The sequence below is a fragment of the Candoia aspera genome, chromosome 1 (genome assembly GCF_035149785.1).
Source record: "Candoia aspera isolate rCanAsp1 chromosome 1, rCanAsp1.hap2, whole genome shotgun sequence".
Lineage (NCBI taxonomy): Eukaryota > Metazoa > Chordata > Lepidosauria > Squamata > Boidae > Candoia > Candoia aspera.
In genome coordinates this window covers 25,129,854-25,151,728 of record NC_086153.1, presented here as the reverse complement: position 1 = coordinate 25,151,728, position 21,875 = coordinate 25,129,854, and the positions used below count along the sequence as shown (strand labels likewise).

At 40.0% G+C, this 21,875-nt stretch overlaps 1 protein-coding gene across 9 annotated transcripts in view; it reads right to left on the bottom strand.

The window, feature by feature from the left end:
- The window catches only part of HMBOX1 (homeobox containing 1), a 139,225-nt gene that overhangs the window by 69,998 nt on the left and 47,352 nt on the right, over positions 1-21,875 (bottom strand). For 7 of the 9 annotated variants that reach the window (XM_063300793.1, XM_063300837.1, XM_063300818.1 and 4 more), the window contains exon 2: positions 5,197-5,281. In XM_063300793.1, coding sequence (XP_063156863.1) covers positions 5,197-5,219 — 23 coding nt within the window. In that variant the 5' untranslated portion in view covers positions 5,220-5,281. Of the gene's footprint in view, positions 1-5,196; positions 5,282-15,610; positions 15,712-15,867; positions 16,037-21,875 lie in introns of those variants that run through there. The other 2 variants (XM_063300802.1, XM_063300810.1) reach the window with 2 other exon arrangements.

Sequence of the window (21,875 nt, the reverse complement as noted above, 5' to 3'; positions counted from 1 at the left end):
TGGTTTTACTTTTAACATAGCAATTGAGTTTACTCTTAATCTTGATGCATTCAAAGGTGATTAATCCTTCTGAGTAGATGCCTACACCATAGGCTCATTGCAGGAACCTCTATCAGAGGAATCCAGAGAACAGGTGAACATTAACTAGGCATGGGGGGAGGGAGTTTGAAGGAAACATTTGCATCCTCTCTTATTAACTTCTCTTCCTGCAGCCCACTTTGATGTTTAGACATCAGCCTCTTCTCACAAATGCTCAGCCCTAGCAACATTCAGGCTAAAACTGTAAAAGCAGACACACCAGGTCTGCCCAGCTGCATTTCCAAAGTGTTCTGTTTAGGCATGCAAAGCAGGGTGCTACAAATGCAGAAAACTGCTGTACACTTTCGATCAAAGCGATGACAGTTAATAAGAACAGCCTGAGACATCTGAAAATAAATCCAGCATAATCAAATGCTCGCCGCCACACGACTTATACAACTCAAGCCAAGAATGGAGTAGCAATAGAATAATAGAATGGAAGAGGCATTCTTTTGTCCTCAAGTCCTTCAGCTACTAGTACAAGTGAGGCTTTGTATACTTGCATAAAACTATTTTGCCAGGCAGAGGCTCATTTCAAACTCTGTCCTGCACTAATTACAATTTAAAATCCACTTTATTGTTTGAGCTTTCAAAATCTATCATTGGCACACCATTGCTCAGAGTTGCTTGTATCCTTCACAGCACTTCCACATAGTTATTGGCCTCACCCTCTTCTACCTTCTGCAGTAGGGTTGCATTGCCACGAGAGTGTTCTTACTGCTCATCTCCATCCCTCTCACTGAGCTGGCCAGCACCTCCCCAAGCTTGCCAGTGGGAGGGCACAAAAATGGCAACCGATCAGAATCCTTGTTCTTCCCTGGCCGCATTCGTTTTTGGGTAAAATAAACAACAACCCAACCCAACCTGAAATTGTGCAGGGTGGGAGTGGCAAATCCATCCAGCAGAGCAACTGTGTTACGGGAGGGTGGTGGGATGGTGTAAAGGTTGGCTACAGGAGAGGGAGAGAAATTCCAGAAGCCAGGACAAGGCAGGAGTACCTATCAGTGGGAAGTAGATGACTTGCAGTTCAAGGAAACGTTGCAAAACTGACTTCACAGTCCACAGTTTTGGAAGGCCGATACAAAAAAGTCCCCTATGAGCTAAGACCATGCCCCTGTGAACAAGGGGCTATTGAAACTACAGCTCATGTCCTGTTATACTGTACCCTCTATAAGGATCCTAGGACCTACCTTATAACTCCTTACCTGGTAAAACACCCGAGAAATTCTGATCTTCTGTATGTAGAGTTGTTTTGTCAGATCAGTATGATTCAGTATCTTTGAACGTAGCCAAATTTTGTTATACTGCTTGCACAATTAGACAGACGTTGATTGTCCATCGATGAACCTACCACCAGTTGTAATGTTTTTATCCTGTTTTGTTTATTTTTATTTTAATGTGCTTTTATCTGTAATTCTAATCTGTGACTATAATAAACATTCTCTCACTGTCTTCATATTGGGGTTTTTTTTAGAGCAGGAGCTGAATGGAAAGTTAAGATCCAAGGAATCCTAAGAGAGCCAGTTTGGTCTAGTGGTTAAGGCAACAGGCTAGAAACCAGGAGACCGTGAGTTCTAGTCCCGCCTTAGGCATGAAAGCCGGCTGGGTGACCTTGGGCCAGTCACTCTCTCTCAGCCCATCCCACCTCACAGGGTTGCTGTTGTGGGGAAAATAGGAGGAGGAAGGAGTATTTGGTATGTTTGCTGCCTTGAGTTATTTATAAAAACAATAAAGGCGGGATAGAAAAATCAATCAATCAATCAATCAATTGTGGAGACAGGGGTATAGCACTGATTTGGATAGTTCCTGTATGTAGAAGGGGCTTTTATTCTTAAATTCAATAAACAGATCTTGATTTAATGTATTTGTCTACTTTGATTTTCCATCCAATACTTGCAGTATTATGGTATGGCACCTCTCCTCTGGAATGAAACTCTGGCTGTAACTGTAGTTTATTAAGCCACAAAGGTGCAGCAAGCAACTTCATACCATGGCTTTTGAGTCTTGTTTGCTGGTTGATCACCAGTTCAGACATCATGCAAAATCATGGCTAATGTTCTTTAACTGCAGTGTGATGTGATGCTTCAGTTTAACCAATGCACAGCCACCGAATGTCTCCTTTACAGAAATTCTTCAATTACATAAATCCACATCAAAATATATTAAGTATAAGGTGCTTAGTGTTACTATAGCCTTCTCCCCACAAAAAGCTGGTCTTTTTCAGATGTGTTGGGAATACAGAACACAGAATTCCCAAAGGCAACAGTTTGGGGAAGATTGGAACAGAGCAAAACATCTGGGAGGAAGACACTGCTACATTATTTTTTTTAAAGTATCAGTGTAAAATATTTGTTTAAAAACAAACTTCTAGTTAAAATCCATCCACCCACCCACCCATCCATTGGTCGTAAGTAGCTATAAAAGCTGGCAATGGCAAAATAGGTTTTTTTCCCCCTCAACATATTAAAAAAGTGCCTTCATGCTGAGACTTCTAAAAACAAAATGCTTACATCGTCTGAAAACAAACAAAAATCCCCCTCAATGCTTCATAAATACTTTTATACATATGTAAATTTAATCCCCGTATCAATTAAATCAGCTAAAACTCCTATGACTAAAATCTATCAACATTTCTTTAACTGGGTTTCAGACTGTAATTATTGACAATGGTAAAAAATAAAATAAAATCACTTGCCACCTGTAAGCACCAAGATGTGAAATGCCCAGAGACTTGAATGGAATATGTGTATGTCTATGAAAGAGAGAGGGAGTGTGCATCAGTATAGGGGAGCAAGAGAATTCTGCCACTGCACTTGAACCTGCAGCTCCAAACCAATTTCACAATCCCTGTTACAAAGCTGTGCTTTTCAAGGGCCAAGGCAGTATCTCACCATCTCCCTATACCTTGTTTTGTGATGAAATGAACTGAGATATCTCTGCCAAGTTGTGACACGCCAGTTCATTCTCATGAATGAAGGCTTCACCACTTTGGTCAATCCCACAACTATTTGACTCTCAAGGGGGAGGGGATGCTTCAACCAAGAGACTAAATCCTCCTAGTTTTCAACTTTATGCATTCATACTGTTCATATGTAGAGTCATGAAATGCCCAGAGACTTGAACGGCATGTATGTCCATGAAAGAGAAAAAGATAGGGAGTGTGCATCACTATAGGTAAGTACTTTTGTTAATGGTTTCATGGAGTATATTTTTAGGGTTCACTTATCTGCTCCTTCTTCAACCCATCAATCATGAGAACTTACTTGAATCCTAGGGTAAAATAGTCTTAAATCAAAAAGAGCACACATGATGTCTTTCAAAGTAGCAAATGATGCTTAAATGGGACAGATTATAAACAGTAATTTGCAAACACTTTATACCCTAGGAACCCTTTTTCCTTAGTTTGACTGGATGAGGATCCCCTGTGCCACAAAACTCCCACTGAAGAAGAATCCTGGATATGTTCTAAGGTATGCTGTATTCACATGGAGCAACAACCAGCAATCAAATTTCACCATCACCACAGGTGAAATTAGAATTACATAGTGAAATTGGCAGATTCAACCTCCAGCACCTCCATTTAAAATGAGCAGGGAGTAGATCAGGGGAGAAACTCACTCCCTGGCTAATAATTGATGCCAAAAATATACTACTTTTGCCAATCTAATGCCCTATCATAGATAATAGTTGGGGATGTGGGAAATCATTGTCCAGTACATCTGCAGGGCAACAAGTAGGGGAAGGCACACAGTTTAAGCAAGCTGAACAAATGATCTGACCTGAAGTAACTTCCTAAGAATAAGGAGGGGGAAAAAGTCAGGCAAACTTAATAATTTCAGTCTCTGATTTCTTTATCCCTTTCTGAATGATCTGCCAGGAGAAATAATCAACAAAAGAAAACAGTTTTTCTTGTTTGCACTGGTGTGTATTGCATCTTCAACCAAACAGGTTAGAATTATATTGCTGGAACTATTGTTTATATTCAAACATCAAAGCCTTCTTCCGGCATAGAAGAGACTCGCAGCATGTAGCATTAGTCTTTGTAACTGGCAGGCACTATGAAACCTTTGGTTGAGCAAAGTCTGAACACTCAAAGCCAAATTTCATTTATTTGATTTCTATAGCTCTACCAAATGCTGTACCCTTACTAATCAATCAGGTGGTAACCTCAGCTTTTGCTCTGCAAGAAACAGTATGAGCATTCCTTGATTCCCCTGATCAGAGCAGGGGGAAAAATGGCTGACAAATTGAATTTCACATTCTAGACTGTATTGCATTTCTTGGGCATGTTTCAATGTGTGAAATGCCTTACTCAATTTGGCTGAGAAAGAACTGAACTTTAAAAACTAAGACTGGTCACTGGCTACTTTCTCAGTTCATAGACTAGCAGAGGGTTGAATGCACAGTACTGCAGATCCAAATAAAGCCCCTTCCTTTTAACCCCACTGCACTATAAACAAATGAACTGATCATACTTGGGGACATCCAATCAAAATGTTTTATGTTGCCTGCCAATCATAAACACCAATATTGCATGCTGCATGTGTGGGAATGTGTTTACAATGTCCAAGTTGAGGTTCAAATCTTTTCTGAACCAAGTTTTTAAGCCATCCATAAAATGGGAATATTCATGACAAACAGATGTTGGACATTGACAAAACAAACCTCCCCAAAAGTTGTTTATTGAAAAATCATAGAAATGAAACAACAAATATGAGTGGGCTAGAACTCTCTAGACTGTCTAGAAAACAGTTCCTATAATCTTTAATTACTGGCCAAGTGGCTGGGGTACATCAGTGTTGTAGCAACACCCTTTATAAAGCTAACCAAAACCACTGTCACACTACCACATTTATGTAAGCTTGGGAGGAACTTTCATGAAGTAAAATACAAAGCATACCATCAGCATGAAAGAGTATGAAAAATAAAACCCATGCTCCTCTTGTAGCTTCCTAGGTCAGCCTTCTCTAACCTGATGCTCTCTGAAGGGTTGGACTAGAACCCCCATCATCACCAGCCAACAGGAAAGACTTAACTCAGCAGAAGTCTGCAAACTTACAAAAGTACAGGCCCTTATGCTTTTGACTATGGAGAAAAAAGAGTTGATGTTGTACTTACACCACTGGAAAGGTTCTCAGCATAATTTACATGGGGACAGGAAGGTCAGAAAGCCTCTTGGAGGTCTTCAGTACTTGCTACCATTCTGAAACAGGTAAGAAGAAGAAGATTTAATTTTTTAAATAATTTCGTAGAAGTTATTTTTCATATCATTGCACGTGTCTAAACAAATGCCTTGCAAACAGGCAATCATTATTTCATTTTCTACCAAAACTCCTATAAAGCCAGAATCTGACTTAAAATAGACAGGACTCTGATGGTTAGGAGGGTCTTTTTGAAATATTTTACAGTGTATCACAATGTAAATGCATCTGACTCCTCAAGGACATGATGGGTTGCAAAGCCATAATTATTGAATAAAACACAGAACTAAAATACCAGTTTCTGAGAAAGATGCATAGATTTAGAATGACAAATCAACATAAGCTGACAACATGACTTGAAGTGCATGAAACCATACCATTTTAACATGTTTTCCATCACTTAGGGAAACCAGATGCATCTCACTTCAAAACTGTTAATGCTTTATTTGACTATGTGCTATTTTGGGTACCAACAGGTACTGGTAAAAATTGAAGGATTCAGAGAAAGCTACAAGAATGAGTAAATAGGGCAGAAATTGGATAGGCAGAAATCACAAGCAAAGAATGGGAAGATTGGGCATATCAAGCTTAGAGGGGGGGGAAAAAGATCACGGTAGTGCATTCTGACAATTCTCCAATATTCTCCAATATGTAATAAACATTACAATTACAATTACAAAAACAGTACAATTCTCCAATATTCTCCAATATGTAATAAACATTCCACAAAAATATCTAAATTTAAAGGGATTCTAAGTGGGAAGGACAGCTTTCCATTTTGACTAGACTAGAGTAACTTTTCAAGGGATCATTAGAAGAGGAGTAGCTCATGGCTGGAATTTCTCCTTATCTCTACAGCAACATTATGGATCTCACATATGCCTATAGCTTTAACAGGTTTGTGCTCAATTATTTTGTTTTGCTTTAAACAGAGAAGAATTCACAAATAGCAGAAAAGTCCCTCCGCTGGATCAGGCCATAGAATTCACAAACATATCTGCTGGATCAGACCCAAGGCCCATCTAGTCCAGTATTCCGTGCCAACTAGTGGCCCTCAAGATGCATTTGGGAAGCTCACCAACCTGGATTAGAAGGGTATGCGCTTCTGCCGAAAGAAAAGTTGTTGGCACTTATAACATACATCCTTGGTATCCTGTCCACTTAGGAAGCAGAAAGATATACATCTATTATGTTGATCAAATTCAACAGCTACATTTCTAAGGGCTATTTCCTATGCTACCTGAAATATTTCTCTTGTGTGCGAGCTGAACTGCTGTACGTCATGCAGTGATTGCAAACACTCTAAATAAGTGGAGAGGAAGTTGCAAACAACTGAATTCAAACAACTGAGTGTTAAAAACAGTACAGCTCCTTTAAAATGTGAAACTCAAATCTCAGTTGGGGAAAATATATCAGGCCTAAGGAGGTAGACAGGGCATTCTTCCTGTTAGCAAGCAGCAGCCCAGAGACAGAAAGCAGAGTCCAAACTTTTGTGGTGACTTCCAAACTAAATAGTCTGCTTGTTCAGAAAACAATTATACCATATTATTTGATTTCAAAACAATTCATTAGTTGAATAGAGGTAGTATCATTTTTGGATATCCCTTCCTATTATTGTGTTTTTTAAAACCATCAGGCCTCAACCCTTCAGAATCTAAGTTTGTCTTCCTAGCATTAACCAGGCAGAACAGCAAGTATCATTAATCTGTGTAACTAATGCAGAGGTTAAACTTGACAAACCTTTGTCCTGTATGCATTATTCATTAATGAAATTAACTTGTTAAAGTGAGGGGGGAAGAGGAGGAAAGGGAGAAATTGAGACAGAAAGAGGAAGTCAGCCTTCCTTCCTTCCTTCCTTCTCTGGTGCATAAACAGAATGCAAAGGCGCGGGGGGAGGGGGTAGAAGAGGGAGGAATTCCATATTAGTATGAAAATCATGGCAGCAACTGTAGAATAGAATGAACAATCCAATCCCCAGCTTAAAAGCTGCTCTAAAAGGCAGCTCAAATTTACAGTGGATGAGCCTCCGTGGCAATCTGTTTTTCCGATATTAAAAATCTCATTTTCTCAATGCCAAGGACAAGTGGAAGCGTGAGGCACTGGAGTATCAACTCGGCATTTGTCTCATTTGACATTAAATCATTCTCATTTTCAACTTGCATTTTCTAATATCTCCTTGGGAGCCACTTCAGTTTTGTTCATTTCTCTCTGGCTGCAATTAAGATGTTTGAGTACAGCATCTCCACCTTTACCTCTACCTTACATACTTCCTCTAAGAATGCTTTTTTGCTTTAACCAGTGTCTAGGCAGTTAGAAGACCAACAAGTGCAGACTTCCCACTAAGATTCACAGGCCAGAAAAAATAATTCACCCTAATCCATAATGGAGGAATGTGGTATGGAAAAATCATCTCAAATTCATTAAGACACAAAAGGCAGTTTCATGATGATGACACCAATAGGGTTTTCTTATCTTCAAAAAAGCACTCCAGTCTTCTGTCATAGCCAGATTGTGGCCCTGAAATCAGATATGGAATGCATATCCTCCAGCTCAGGATCCCAAATTTCAAATGATAAGCTTTTGGGGAATGGGGGTCTGTCCTCTTAAACTTTGCAATAGCATTATGTACTCAGACTGGTATTGTATAAAAATACAATGTATAAATTGACAGATCACTCCCCCACTGGTGATTTCACACAGCAGACATCCTACTTTTCTTCTTTTCTCTGCTGCTGTTTCAGTGCCAATGAGTGCTGTATGTGAATTAATTCGAAGACAGACACCACAAATGCCCAAAGTTATTAAGAATGCAGCATGCAGAAGCCCCAAGGTTTCATTTAAAAAAAGAATACAAGTTTCTAGTCCTTAATCTACACAGAAGAGTTTGGAAACGAGTGGGAGAGACCAAGCAGCATTTCCAGAGCAGAAGGAAGGAATCATTAGGACCCAGAGCAGCTGGAGCAGAATTATGTTTTAAAAAAGAAAAGCAAATGGTTTATACTGCATCTATTAGTAATGGTTATTATTTTAAATCATAAGCAAAAGTGGCTTATAACTACCAAAGGATCTAATGACAAAAATGGAATCCAAGCATGGGCATGCTAGTTCCACTTGCAACCCCCTTTCCTTGATTTCTCTTTCCAATATTATTTTTAAAACTTTTGAAGGAAAGCTCCAGCTTCTAACCACCAGCCAAGGGTTTTTTGTTTTTTGTTTTGCCTTCTAGAATGCTTCTGGGTCAAATGCATGTTACGGAGATATAATTAGGAAAGCAAAACATAGGGAGAGGGCAGGGCAGTTGGAACTCCTATCCAATGCCTCCACCAAACTACATTATTATTTATCTATCAGGGGTGTCTGTGGGGCGTGGTCAAAAAGTCAAGATGGTGTACTTGATGGAGGGATCAAAGTTCCATCCATGCTATGCAGATAAAAAGGGGTGGTGCTTTGATTGTACCATTGTGCCACCATCTTTACTTTTTTGACCACACCTAGTGGACACCATGGTTATTACTGTAATAACAGTAACAACAACAGAGGCAGGAGAAAGAAAAAATGGATACTTTGCTGCCTGGTAAGCGTGAGAGCTGGGGAGAACATTGCCATGGGACTTGGCAAGTGTCACTCTTTCCTACTTGTGAGTGCTTGCAGGAGTTGACTCGAGAGGGCTACTTAGCTGAGTTAATGTGGGCTTGGGTTTTTAAGAAGGGGTGGCATGCTTACTAGATGTACACTCTAGTTTTCCTTCTGTGAAATATATCAAATTCATATTTTGGCACAGAGGAGCCCATATCCAACTGCTGCTTTCTTGAGTAGGTTGCTTGTCTTTGTGACTATAGTAGCCATTTTATGGTGGTGAGCAAAACCAGAACTTACCTACTAAGAACAACTCCCAGAGATTCTATGCATTGAACTTCCTAAATTTACTGGGTGGGCTTTTCTATCCATATGACAACATTGATTGCACCACAGCAAGAATACAACCTTGGCAGGTACAGGAAGACAGATGCTGCCTTATGCCAACTTAGACCACTGGACCATACAGTTGACTACTATCTACTGACCTCAGGTCAGCTCTCCATGGTCTTTTATAACTAAAGATACTGGATTTGTACCTAGAATTTCACCACACAAAGCATGTGCTCTGCCACTGAACTGTGGCCCCTCCCAGGGCAAGAACTATCTTCCAAAGCAGAAGAGCAAAAGCTTCTCAGCCAAGGAAAAGCAATCCCTTAAGTGGCTATTGATGCTTGCTCTGCAAGGCAGCAGGAAATCTAAGATACTATTAGGGCCGCTAAATGGCTACACTAAGTGCTGGAAGGTACTGATCCCCTTTGGCTTCCTCCTCCAGGTTCTTTGCTCAGTTCTAGACTTTGGATTAGAAGACATATAGAAGACTTTCCCCTCCTCCATTTAGATACAACACTGGCAAATTTTCAGGTGAGGGTAACAAAATATTGCAAACCTTTTTGTAGCACGGGGTTCCAGTTCTTCTACCTGTTGATTACTACCTGTTAAGAACTGTTTGACCCCTTGTTGAGCCAAATGTTAACTGGTAGCACCTTAAAAACCAAATATTACTAAGGATTAGGGCCAGTTATGCAATTAACAGTCATCACTGCTCAGTGAGGTGCTGGAGAATGCTAGTGAAAGGAATGAACTGTTCCAAGTCTTGATTCTGTTATGGACTCTTTTGGAAGTGATTGGCCAGTTTCTCTTTCTCTCCTTCTCTAGGGCAGCTGCCTTACCAATTACATGTATTTTAGTAAAAAAATAAAATTCTTAAAAAAAATTTAAAAAATCTGAAGCCTTGCAAGATTTCAGTGTTTTCATGAGAGATTACATGAGATCTCAAGCACGCCAGAATCTCATGAAACCCATGCAAGATCCACATCTGATGAGATTTCAGCAATGTTTGATTTTAAAAAAATCTTGAGTGCCTACCTCCTGAAAATATTGCCAATTCCTGGCATATAAGGTTGCTGGAAAAAATGGGTATTGTTATAGGGAAAAAAATCTACAATAGTTCTTATTTCTCCAATCTGGTACACTCCAGATTTGTGGGACCACAATTCCTGGGTAACACGGATATGGGCAAAGCCAGCTGGGAATTAGGAGAATTATAACCTAACTCAACTGGAACTCTGTCTTTTGTTTTTAAATACTGAATTAACACAATCAGGATAGAGCGTATGGTTGAAGGTACCAAGCTCTAAGAACTTAGAGCCCAGGCTTCATCCCTGGTTCACTCTTAGGCCAGAGCAAGTTAATCATGATCCAGCTTGGAAAGCATTTTGGATGGGGCCGTCTGATAACAGTGCTACTTTCTTAATCTATTTGCTATCCAGCGCAGGGCTTACCTCACAGCTGACTCTAGAGAGTCACCTACCACTTTAATTCTCCTGCAGTGCTTCACAGCAACATTAAATCAAGTCCTCTGGAGCATGGTGGGAAAATCAATAGGGCAGGCATCATAAATCCAAATCAAGTGGGCAAACCAAAAAGGAGCAGCAGCAGCAGCAGCAATTGTGGATTTTGCTGGGATGCCTGACAGCTGCATAAGGATACTAGATGCTGGCACTGTTTCTGAAGTAACAAGTTCTTAGTTGTTGAGACCGGGGGAGAAAACAAGTATGCAGGTAGTCCTTGCTTAGTGACTGCCCTGTTTAGTGACTGTTCAAAGTTACAGCAATGCTAAAAAAACAACTTGGCAACCAGTCCAGGAATTTATGACCTTTGCAACATCTCTCTGCTTTTATTTTCACTTGCTTATTTACCCCATACCAAGATGTCCTGAAAGAGAAAGAACCTCAGTTCAGCCAAAGGAAGTAGCAAGAAGCAAAGAAAAACTGAAGCGAAACTGTAAGCAGAGTCATGGTCACATGATTTTCACTTAGTGACTGCTTCGCTTAACCAAATTGCTGGTCCCAATTGTGGTCGCTAAATGAGGACTACCTACTCAAATTTACAAACAGGCCAATCGACAAGGGTCACACTATCTTATGTGTTTACATGCAAATCTTTTAGTTGCAGTTTAATTAAGATGTGGCAAGTCCAGCAGCAGAAAAATAAAACTGCTTTGGGAATCAACTCTGGTCTGTGAGCTGTCATCTAACAACCCCTAATGCAGGCTATGTAAGGACCTCCCGACATATATCTCTGTCCCCTAAAACAGCACACAGACATATCCTAAGAATTGAATGCAAAAATCCAATTAAAGCATAGAAAGTTCCTCCCTAACCTTATATAACTGACTCCTTCATCCTAACTAAAATTTAACACTGGATTATTTTGGAAGACAGCTGCAGAATGCATTACAACAGGAGCAGGCTAATAAAAGCACAAATATGGCAGCACTTTGAAATGCATAATTTAACAAGAGGACAGCCAGCCTGGATTCATAAAAAGCGAAGGTCATGGCTGACAAATCTGCTGAAATCTGGTTTTATTATATGACCAAATTGTTAGATTAGACAAGAATGAAACGGCAGACATACGTTATCAGGGTCTTTGGGAAGAAAGCATTTGATTTGGTGCCTTTGGATTGATTTACAAAGTCATAGAAAACCTATCATGGGGGGGGGCAGGAATAAATGGATTAAATAACACTGACAGAGGGGGAAGGGGAAGATATCAGGGAGCGGAAACGATTTGGAATGTGGAGGGAGGAGAAAAAAGGTCAGCTTGCCATTTTGTTTACCTTGTTGCATTACAAAGGACTCCAAGGAGAATATAAATATCTCTATGCGGTTAGCTGTACAAAGACAGCTAGGACTTGGGACTCCATATCAGCCACAGGAAGGAAATGGTGTACAGGAAAGAGGGTTGTAAACTTAGAAACAATGTTGGTTTCCTGTAAACCAGGAAGGGCCTGCATGTGGAATTAAAACATACTCCACATAGTGAATATAAGCAGGTAAGCCTAGGCCAGACTTTCCTAACCTGTGCCCAGATGGATTGAACTACCATATCCATAACTGGCTGGGAACTAATGCACCAACAGTAAGCCAACCAGACTGGAAATCATTCTTTCTCTTCCTAGAGGTTTCCTCCACCCCCAGAAAATTCACATGACGATTAGACTTTAAAATGAGTCCCACTGCTCTTTTAAAGCAAAGAGGGACGACAGAGCTTATTACTGATCAGCTGCTGACTGGAAAAAAGAGTTGTTTACATGCCTGGCCTAGAAAGAAGGAATGGAGTCTAGGAAAAGACCAAGAGGCCAGATGGAAAACCCGAGGACCACAAAAGGCCCACACACTGGAGGTTCTCAGTGCCTGATCAAAAAGATGCTCAATGGCAAGGCCAGGCAACCTCGGAGACACAAGTTCAAACCCTCCTCTGCCATGAACTTAATGCACTGTCTCTCCTCCTGCCACTTCCAATGGATAAATGTACCCTGACATGAGAATGCTGTACTATTTCCCTTCTAATAGTACAAAAGGGCCAGTTGGTTCACACATTTTCAAAAGTAAACATTTTTTAATATTAAGTACAAATAGCTCAATCACTCATGAATTTCTCTTTGCAAAGTATGTGTATCACACATGCAGCCCAGTATGCTGAAACAGGTTATGGTTTTCTGATAATTACTTTAGGTTGCCAATACCCATATTTTGTTTAGTTTTGTCTCAGAGCAGCAAGCCAAACTCTCAGGTGTTGCAACGGTCTCTTCTTGGTTTGTTTTACCAAGGAAACGATCAAATTAAAAGGCTGCTTGCACACAGTACTTGTTCACAGTAACTCAGATGGTGCCAGAATTCTGGCTTATTGTTACATGTCAACAAAGCCATCGAGAAAAATGTGAAAAAGTCTGTCTTCATCACTTCCTTTTTCATAGGTCCAGAAAGGCTTACAGAGTTGTTGAGAGAACAAAAAACAGGGTCATTATAATTAAAATGTTCCTATCAAGTAATCTTCACCACTGTATTCAGCATAAAGGAATCAGGAATAATCAGTTGTATTAAATGCATATGCTCTTAACTGCCTAGTAAATATTAATAGCTTAAATGCTACTAGCCAAAAACTTACAAACCTAAAACTGAAATTTAAAGTATAAAATAATACAGCTAGCTTTCTTTAAGCAACCCCTGGCTTCCTGACATGGCAATTTTATAATTGGTGGCAAGAAAGTCAGAGGCCACAACTCGTGAACCAACAATAGACAGGTAGCCTGAGATTCTACTGCCCTACTTCTTGTTTATACTAAAAGGGGCATTATATGAATCAATGGAATGGAGTTCCTTATAAAACTGGCAGTGCACTAAGACATGGCACCTCTCTTAGTAAATAATTCCATTCTTGAAATGTTTTTACTGTACACATTTTTCCTACAACAGTTCCCTGATAATCTTTGGGCTTATCCCAGTTTGTCCAAATTCTTTTCAAAGTATGGTACCCAGAAGTGGGCATTATACACAAGGTGAGGAAAACTTTAGAAAAATATCTAAGGTGGCTTTTCATTTTAAAAGACTGCCATGGATCAATTACAAGCATCTAAATGGAGAAGGTACTCAGACCTATATGTTTTATGTTCTTTGCCCGCTGCTACAACATTAGTGGATATGGATCTCCATATGGAAAGTCTTCCCTACCAGAAGCCCTCCAGATACTGACTTCAAAGACCATGCGCCCATGATGAATTATGAGATCTAAAATCCAATACACTGGGCAGGTACTAGGTTAGATAAATCAATGTTAAGAGTGGGGGATGACCAATATGAACATCTCTGTTGAATGCATACACTTGGACCTGGTAAACAAGTACAGGTGACTGCAGAAAGGAAAGAGACATCTCCCACATAGTATAAGTTGACATCCACTCTCATGAGCAAATGACAGCATGAGCATGATAAAGCATTTTAAAAAGTGTGAGAAGTGTGTTCAGGGAAAAATCACCACAGCTCAATCATGGGAAATAGTTAATTAGTTAATGAAATGGCTAACTTTTCACCTTAAAAATCAACCTTTTAAAACCATTTATAGAACAACCAGATAAGCAAACTGGAAACTCAGTTTTCTCAAGAAGTTTTTTTTTTGTAGCTCAGGGTTGAACTGTGGAGTCCTTGGTGCTCTCTGAGCCTTGTTGTTTTCTTGCAGACATTTCATTGCCAGACTAGGCAACAACTTCAGTGCAAAGAGGGAGTGGGCCTTGCTCTCAGTTTATATACTCTGGCTTGGGAGTTCTTTGACTGGGCTGTTGTTTGCTGCTTGGTTGATTGCCTGAGTTAATAGTTCTTTGATTAGGGTGTATTGTACTGCTACTGCTAGTGCGCTCTGCTAGCAGAGCGTATCCACGAACCCCAACTAGCAGTCAGAAGACAAGATGAGAACTCCTTAATCTCACAACACATGGACAGTTTCAACTGTGAGCATCCTAAACCAGGCCAAATCCAAAAACGCCAGAGAATTCCTGGAAGGCTGGCACTCAGACAAAGCAGCCATCAACAGACACATAGAGGTAAACAACATTGACATACCATTCAAAAGAGACAATAGAAAAGCCAAAAGACCAGTACACTCCCTTGCCAGCAATCAACACCCAAAAAATCAACACTAGGATTAACACCAGATGAACAATCAAACAGCACAATACACCCTAATCAAGGAACTATTAACTCAGGCAATCAACCAAGCAGCAAACAACAGCCCAATCAAAGAACTTCCAAGGAGAGAACAACACCCCCACCAACACAAGCAGGGCAAGCCACAGTATATAAACTGAGAGCAAATCCCACTCCCTCTTTGCACTGAAGATGTTGCCTAGTCTGGCAATGAAACGTCTGCAAGAAAACAACAAGGCTCAGAGAGCACCAAGGACTCCAAAGTTTTTTTTTTCCAGAGCCACTTTAGAATTCTACACAGGGTAACATGTTTTTACCAAAATGGACTTTTAGTTTGAGATGCTGAATAGTTTGCCTTCCTGTGAAATATGGTCATTTAAAAGTCCTTTACTTTAAATAACGTAATGTAATTAGATAAATTATTATATACAATACATTAAAGATACAGTATATTGAATTATTACAAAATGATGTAACAATTCTTCTACATTGTTTGTTTCTTCACATTGGTATCAAGTGTATTGTTTTATAATGCATATTTTAATATATTACATTTCCATTTTAAAAACGTCTTTTAGTTCATGCCGGCTTTTCTGAGCACTTGCAGAAGTCAACAAGGAAGCCCAGTGGTACAGGGAAAAAAGACAGCAAGTAAGAGAAAAGACTAATCCCAGGACAAACAGAAGCCATTTCTGCCGCCGAATGTACAGGCCCCCAAAGACATAGCAGTAAATGAGCTATTCTTAATTTGCATGTTAATAAGCCTACCATAAATTTATGCTAGTAGGAATTTGGGCTAAAAATAACTTCAAAATTCTGGACATGCTGAAAGCAGCACTAAGTCTCCTGAAATAACAATAATAAGTTCAGATTACATCACCCACGTCATGCCATTTTGTTGAAACAAATGCAGTTTTAAGAAATGTATCTTAAATCATTTTCTTTGCCTAACATAAAAGTGCACAGTTGAGTTAATCTTCCTCTCCCCCTCATACAGAAATACATTTTTTACAAATATCACGCACCTTCTCTAGGCAGCCTGATGTACAAAGCTCCCACTCCAAGCTGCTTTATAGTCCCCTTCCATCCTGCAAAACTCTGAAATTCATCACTGATTTTCAGGCACTTCTATTATTCCTAATTCAAATATATATATCATACTCCTTTGCTGCCATTTGAGCAATGAAAGCTGTTACAATAGGAAGTCTCCCCTCCCTTTCCCCCCCTTCTTTATTTTGTAAAAACAGCCTTTATTTGTCACTTAACTATGAATATCTTTCTTTCTGGTTTGGAACACCCATGATGTACTGACTTTTGTAAATATTTCGCCTGGCAAAGATGAGAAGGATCTAATTTAAATACTAGTACTGGTCAATTGTTATTCTAAAAACTGTATGATGAATATAACAACTTCAGATAAAGCAGGAAGTATATTAGTATGCTTTCATGGAAAGAAGAAACTCATTGTGTTTGAAAATGGAAAAAGAATTCTAATAGGTAATTCCTTCACTATGTTTCATGCATTTCTTCAAAACATAACTTTTAATTAGTTAAAATGATTGTCTTCCTTTTGCACTAGTTGCAAGTGGTAATATTTAATATTCAATTTAGCTCACGTTAATTTAAAAGGCTGCTAACTTTAAACTTTAGATGTTTTTTTCATTAACTTTTCCCATGATAGTCACAGTTTAATTGTCTCCTTGCTTTGCTGTAAGGAAAAAATAAATGGGAAATGGTAAAGAATAAAAAGAATATGTACAGGAGGCAGACATTTACTCAGAGAGAGATGTAGGATCTGAAATCTTCCTATGCTGAATGTGGAAGGCAAAAGTGAACCCTCTTTAGGGTTACAGGTAGTCCTCGCAACTGCCTTGTACAGTGACTGTTTGCAGTGATGATAGTGATGACAAAGTAACTTTGCGACCAATCCTCTCATTTATGACCTTTGAAAGTCTGTAAAACAAAGGAAAGCTGCAGTAAGATCATAAGCACAGTTGCGATTTCTTTTAGCGACTGTTTTGCTTAACAGCCAAGTTGCCGGTTCCAACTGTGGTCACTAAACAAGTACTACCTGTAACACCAAATGCACCTCCTCCTGCAGCCTTTGCATTTTGGAAGCAGGTCTAATTTGTACAAATGGGATGATTTTCCTATGCCAATCTGCCAAATGGAGGCAATTTTGGGGAGGAGGGCACAGGGCACTGGAAAAGGGAATTTAGCTTCCCATCCAAACTGCCACTCACCCCAGAACCCCTTCCCCACCCATGGCCAACGATTTGGGGCAGAGGAGAGGGACAGAAATCCCATTTGCATGAATGAAGCCTCTTCTTTGTTAGCCTAACTGCTGTGATGGAGACAGAGCTGAAGAGCAGAGACTGTGGATTAGAAGCAAGGGCACCAGGGGTGGAGTGTTTTCTTATTTCCACTTCTTCCTGATCTACCAGTTTCCTCAACTGAAATCTGAGAACATTCTTCATTTTTTTACAACTTTATTAGTTTCAGCATAAAAAGAAAATACAAAAAGAGAGAAAAAGATTAAAGAAAGACTAAAAAGAAAGATAATCTAAAAAGTGCAGAAAAAATAGAAATGCAGAAAAAGGAGTGTTCTGACCTTCTCCAGCACAGATACTAGTAAAAAATACATTATCCCCTTCCTCTAATTTTAACTATAATAAACATCATTTCTATAAATTATACCCATCTAATCATCAAATCCCAAAGTCAAAACTTCATTTTTTTCAGTTACAAGCAAAAAGTCCAAAAGCGGTTTCCAAGTAGAAGCAAAATAGACAAATCATTTTCTCTAACCTATGTAGTCAGTTTCGCCATCTCTGCCAGTTCCATTAATTTTATCATCCATTCTTCCACTGCAGGAATTTGTGAATCCTTCCACTTTTGTGCATACCAACGTCTTGCAGCTGTTATCATATATAAAATAAAGTCCCAAATTTTGTTTCAAGTCCATCAGATCTATAACGAAACCTTCCGGTTTCCATTGTACATTCACCTTGAGCATCTTTTGAATTCTAATAGCTGCTCCCAATAGTTCTTAGCTTCCTTGCAAGTCCCCCAAAGGTGGTAAGAACGAGGTAGCTCTACTGCACATAACTGAATGTATTTGAGTAAATGTGTACAGGGCTACCTTATAGACATCTGGTGTAACATCTAAATGTTTAAGCAGAATGCTTTAAAAACCTATCCATAGTAGCAGCAGCAGATTTTGCATGGAAACAGGCACTTCAGCTACAAATTTTAGTACTGCAGAGAAGACCATAATTATTTTTTTTTAAATCATTTGGGTTTCAACAGATTGGTGTATTAATATTGCTGTGTCCCTGATCAGAAGTTGAGTCATTAGCAACAACTTTGTTCCTCTGGAAGAATCTGATGGATCTTTCTAGACACCACTGTGACTAGAAAGCTATTTACATACTTAATTAGGAAAATATTTAAAATTGTTTTATTTATTGAAAGATGTGAGCTATATTAAAATATCACTTTGAAGATGATTAACTGTATGTTAAATTTATCTCCTTACCTGTATCATTTTGTAAGTTTAGTTCTGCCATGAGAAGTAAATTTATAATTAAAAAGGTTTGGGGAAGAAAAAGGGAATTGTTTGCCAACTAATTTACTACAGGCAATTTAGTAAAATGTATTTTCCGCAAAGTTCTGTGTATTCTTAACAAGAAATCAGCATTACTGCCAAGATGCCTTGGGACAACACATTCTTTTCCCATCATTCTGATGGAAATGTATCCAAAACAAAAAGATAAAGGCACCAGCACTATTTTGGAGAGTCCCAATATTCACCTCTCCCAGCCCTCCATTACAGGAAGTAGAACTAACACACATTCTAACAAGGAAATGTAAATTATGTAAGTAATTAATAAACTGATATGGGTATTCAGAATGAATGACTTAGGAACTTATGGGTAGGGGAGAGGAGGTAAAAATATGCAACTCATTTGCCTGTCTGAAAATGTAGCAATCTGTTTTTCCATGCATTTAAATCATGTCATGTATTTTTTTCTCAACAATGCTTAGAACATCTACATGAAGCCACTGGGTGAATTCATCTGTCGCCATGGGATAAGGTACCATCAGTACATTGATGATACCCAGCTGCATGTCTCTGCCCCTGGCGAATTAAGCAATGTTGTTGTCCTGTCTTGGTGTTAGGAGGCTGTGGGGGTCTGAGTGGGGAACAACAGGCTTTGGCTCAACCCTGGCAAGACTGAGTGGTTTTGGGTTTTGGGGCCTTCAGGATCCAGAAAATTACTGGATGGGGTGGCACTGCCCCAAACAGACCCTGTGAGCAATCTGGGGGTCCTTCTGGACTCACAACTCCTGTTTGAGGAGCAGGTGTCAGATCCCTCCGATCAAAAGGTTCATAGAACCCCTTATCGGAGCATCTTCCTTTGGTCTCTTATCACTGGGAACAGACTCCGTGTCGCCAGATGGGAGGGAGTGCTGGTTTGGAGTGTGAATTGGATTATTATGGCTAGGAATTGATTGTGTTCACATGTCAAGGCCAGAGAGAGGAGATACACCAGAGAGCCACCTGGTTTGAGAAGGGGGGTGACATACTTTAATGGGAAGTAGGGGGAAAAGTAATTATATGAATGTAGTTTTAAATGTAGGTTTGCACGGGAACTCTCCATTCGCATCTTTGCTCTTGTGCCGGTCATTTCGCTTCATTAAAACAGTAAAAGGAGCTTGGACTCTAGACTGTTATTGTCTGAATACTTGAAAGTGCCAGTGCTTACAGCATGTGGCAGTCATGGCCTTTGCGCAACTTTAGGTTGTGTGCTAGTTGTGCCTATTCCTGGATCAAGAGGCTCTACTCTCTGACACTCATGTCCTAATCACCTCCCGAATGGATTCCTGTAATGTGTTCTACATGGGGCTGCCCTTGAAGAGTATCCTGAAGCTACAGCTGGTGCAAAATGCAGCAGCATGGGCAGAGCACATTACACCTCTGCTCTGCAAGCTGCACTGGTTCCCAGTTTGCTTTTGGGTTAATTCAAGGTGCTGGTTATGACCTATAAATGCATGGCATGGGGCTGGGTTATTTGAGGGACCGCCTCTCCTCTGTCACATCTACTTGTCCCATCAGTTGCGGCAGATGGGACATGTTATGGGTCTCATCTACTACAGATTTTCATCTAACGGGACTCAGGAGGAGAACCTTTTCTGCCATGGCGCCTGCCCTTTGGAATATCACCCCTCCTGAGCTTAGATTATCTCCATCCCTACTGGCCTTTTGGAAGTCCCTGAAGACATGGCTTTAACATCAGGCCTGGGGATCCCATGGAGGTATGGAGCCTGCAAGATGTTTTATTGTTTGTAACTTGCTGGTTGGCAGTCTCCCGTATTTTATGTTTTTGGTTAATTGGTTTTTAATTGTTTTAACTTGTTTTTAAATCATTTTTTATTTACATGAGTTTTGCTTTTGGTCATTTTAACCTGTGAGCTACCCAGAGTCACATATGTTAGATGGGCAGCTATATAAATGGAATAAACAAAGAAAGAAACAAACAACTCTGCAAGATAGGTTAATATGTGTAGCAATGCCAGAGTCAATAACATGGTATCCACAGTATCCTGAAATGCTATCTTCAGCACCATGAAATTAAACAAGGTTTTAAACAATACTTGTTCTTAAAAATGTCCAAAATCTCATTCCAAGGAAGAACTTAGCATTCTTGCATGTAATTTTTTAAAAAAAAAAAGATTAATCCCTCTCCTTAATGGGGTGGTGGCACCCTGCCAAAGAAGAAAAAAAATAGAGGGGCACCAGATACTCTCATGAATGGTTTCAGGGAACCCTAAGTATTGGTAAGTCTCTCTTGGTCTGGAAAAGATACTCTACATTGCTAGCCCTGTCAACTATCGTGCTTACAATCTGATGGGACTAGCAGAAGAATCACTTTTGTTCTCCTTGTTCTACAAAATGTGTATCTTGCACTGTGATGGGAGCCATTAAAAAGCTATCTGCAAGCCAAGGAAGCCATTTTGACTATGCAAGTGGGAAAAGGGGCATTTCCTGATTTTTTTTTTTAAGCATAAGATTTCACCATCATGTTCAAAAGAAAAACACCCCATTTATCATTAGCAAAGAAAATAAATAGAAGGCAGCTCTAAGAGTTGTTTCCTACTGCAAAAGAATAAACACAATTTCCAGTCAGTGCTACTGATACAGCCATAAATTAGCACTAAGTACCCATTAAGATCCAGAGCTCTTATGCTTGGGTAGAATTTCCCTTGCCATTCTGCTGGCCCCTGGGCATATCCTTCCTCTCCAGCTCCCTAGTGGGAAGGTCCTCATGGAGTGGACTGATAACTAGCTGTTACTCATGGCATTGGCAAAAGGAAGATTTGGATTAATGGATTTATTTGAGGAACAGATCAGCCACAAGGCTCTAATCATCCCCCACTGCTTGTATAGGGCTATGAGCAGGCCAGGCTGAACATGAACGCTGCCATCCAAACTATCTTCAAGATATTCTAGACCACCTGTGACCCAGGTCATCCTTTGAGACTGCTGGGTGGTGGAGGGAGCAAGGGAGTGGGTGAGTGGCCGGCATGGCGCGAGCGCAGAGGGACTGGCGGAGAGTGTGCAGGTGGGGGAGACTTACCCAAGCCACTTGCGACCTTCTCTACCAGGTTCCCCATTGACTTTCTCCCTGCAAGCTTCCCAGGCAGGAAGTTGGAAGTCTAAAGCCAGCAGGCAGGTAAGTGGCTGCTGCCAGGTGGGGGAGAGAGCGAAGGCTTCCTCACTGACTTGTGGGAAGCTGTCAGGAAACATTATAAATGAGGATCACATGAATGCAGCAGCGGTGCTAAACAACAGCGGCGCTGAAACGGCAACAGTGTTTCCAAATTTCATTCCCATGGGAGTAATGGGTCTCGGCATTCTGTAAGTTAGCCCATTTGAGGTATCTTTGTTGCAAAAGTTTTGCCCAATTGAAGGTTACAAAGTATCAGACAGACATGAGATTTTTAGTAATTTTTAGTAGTATATAGCTAT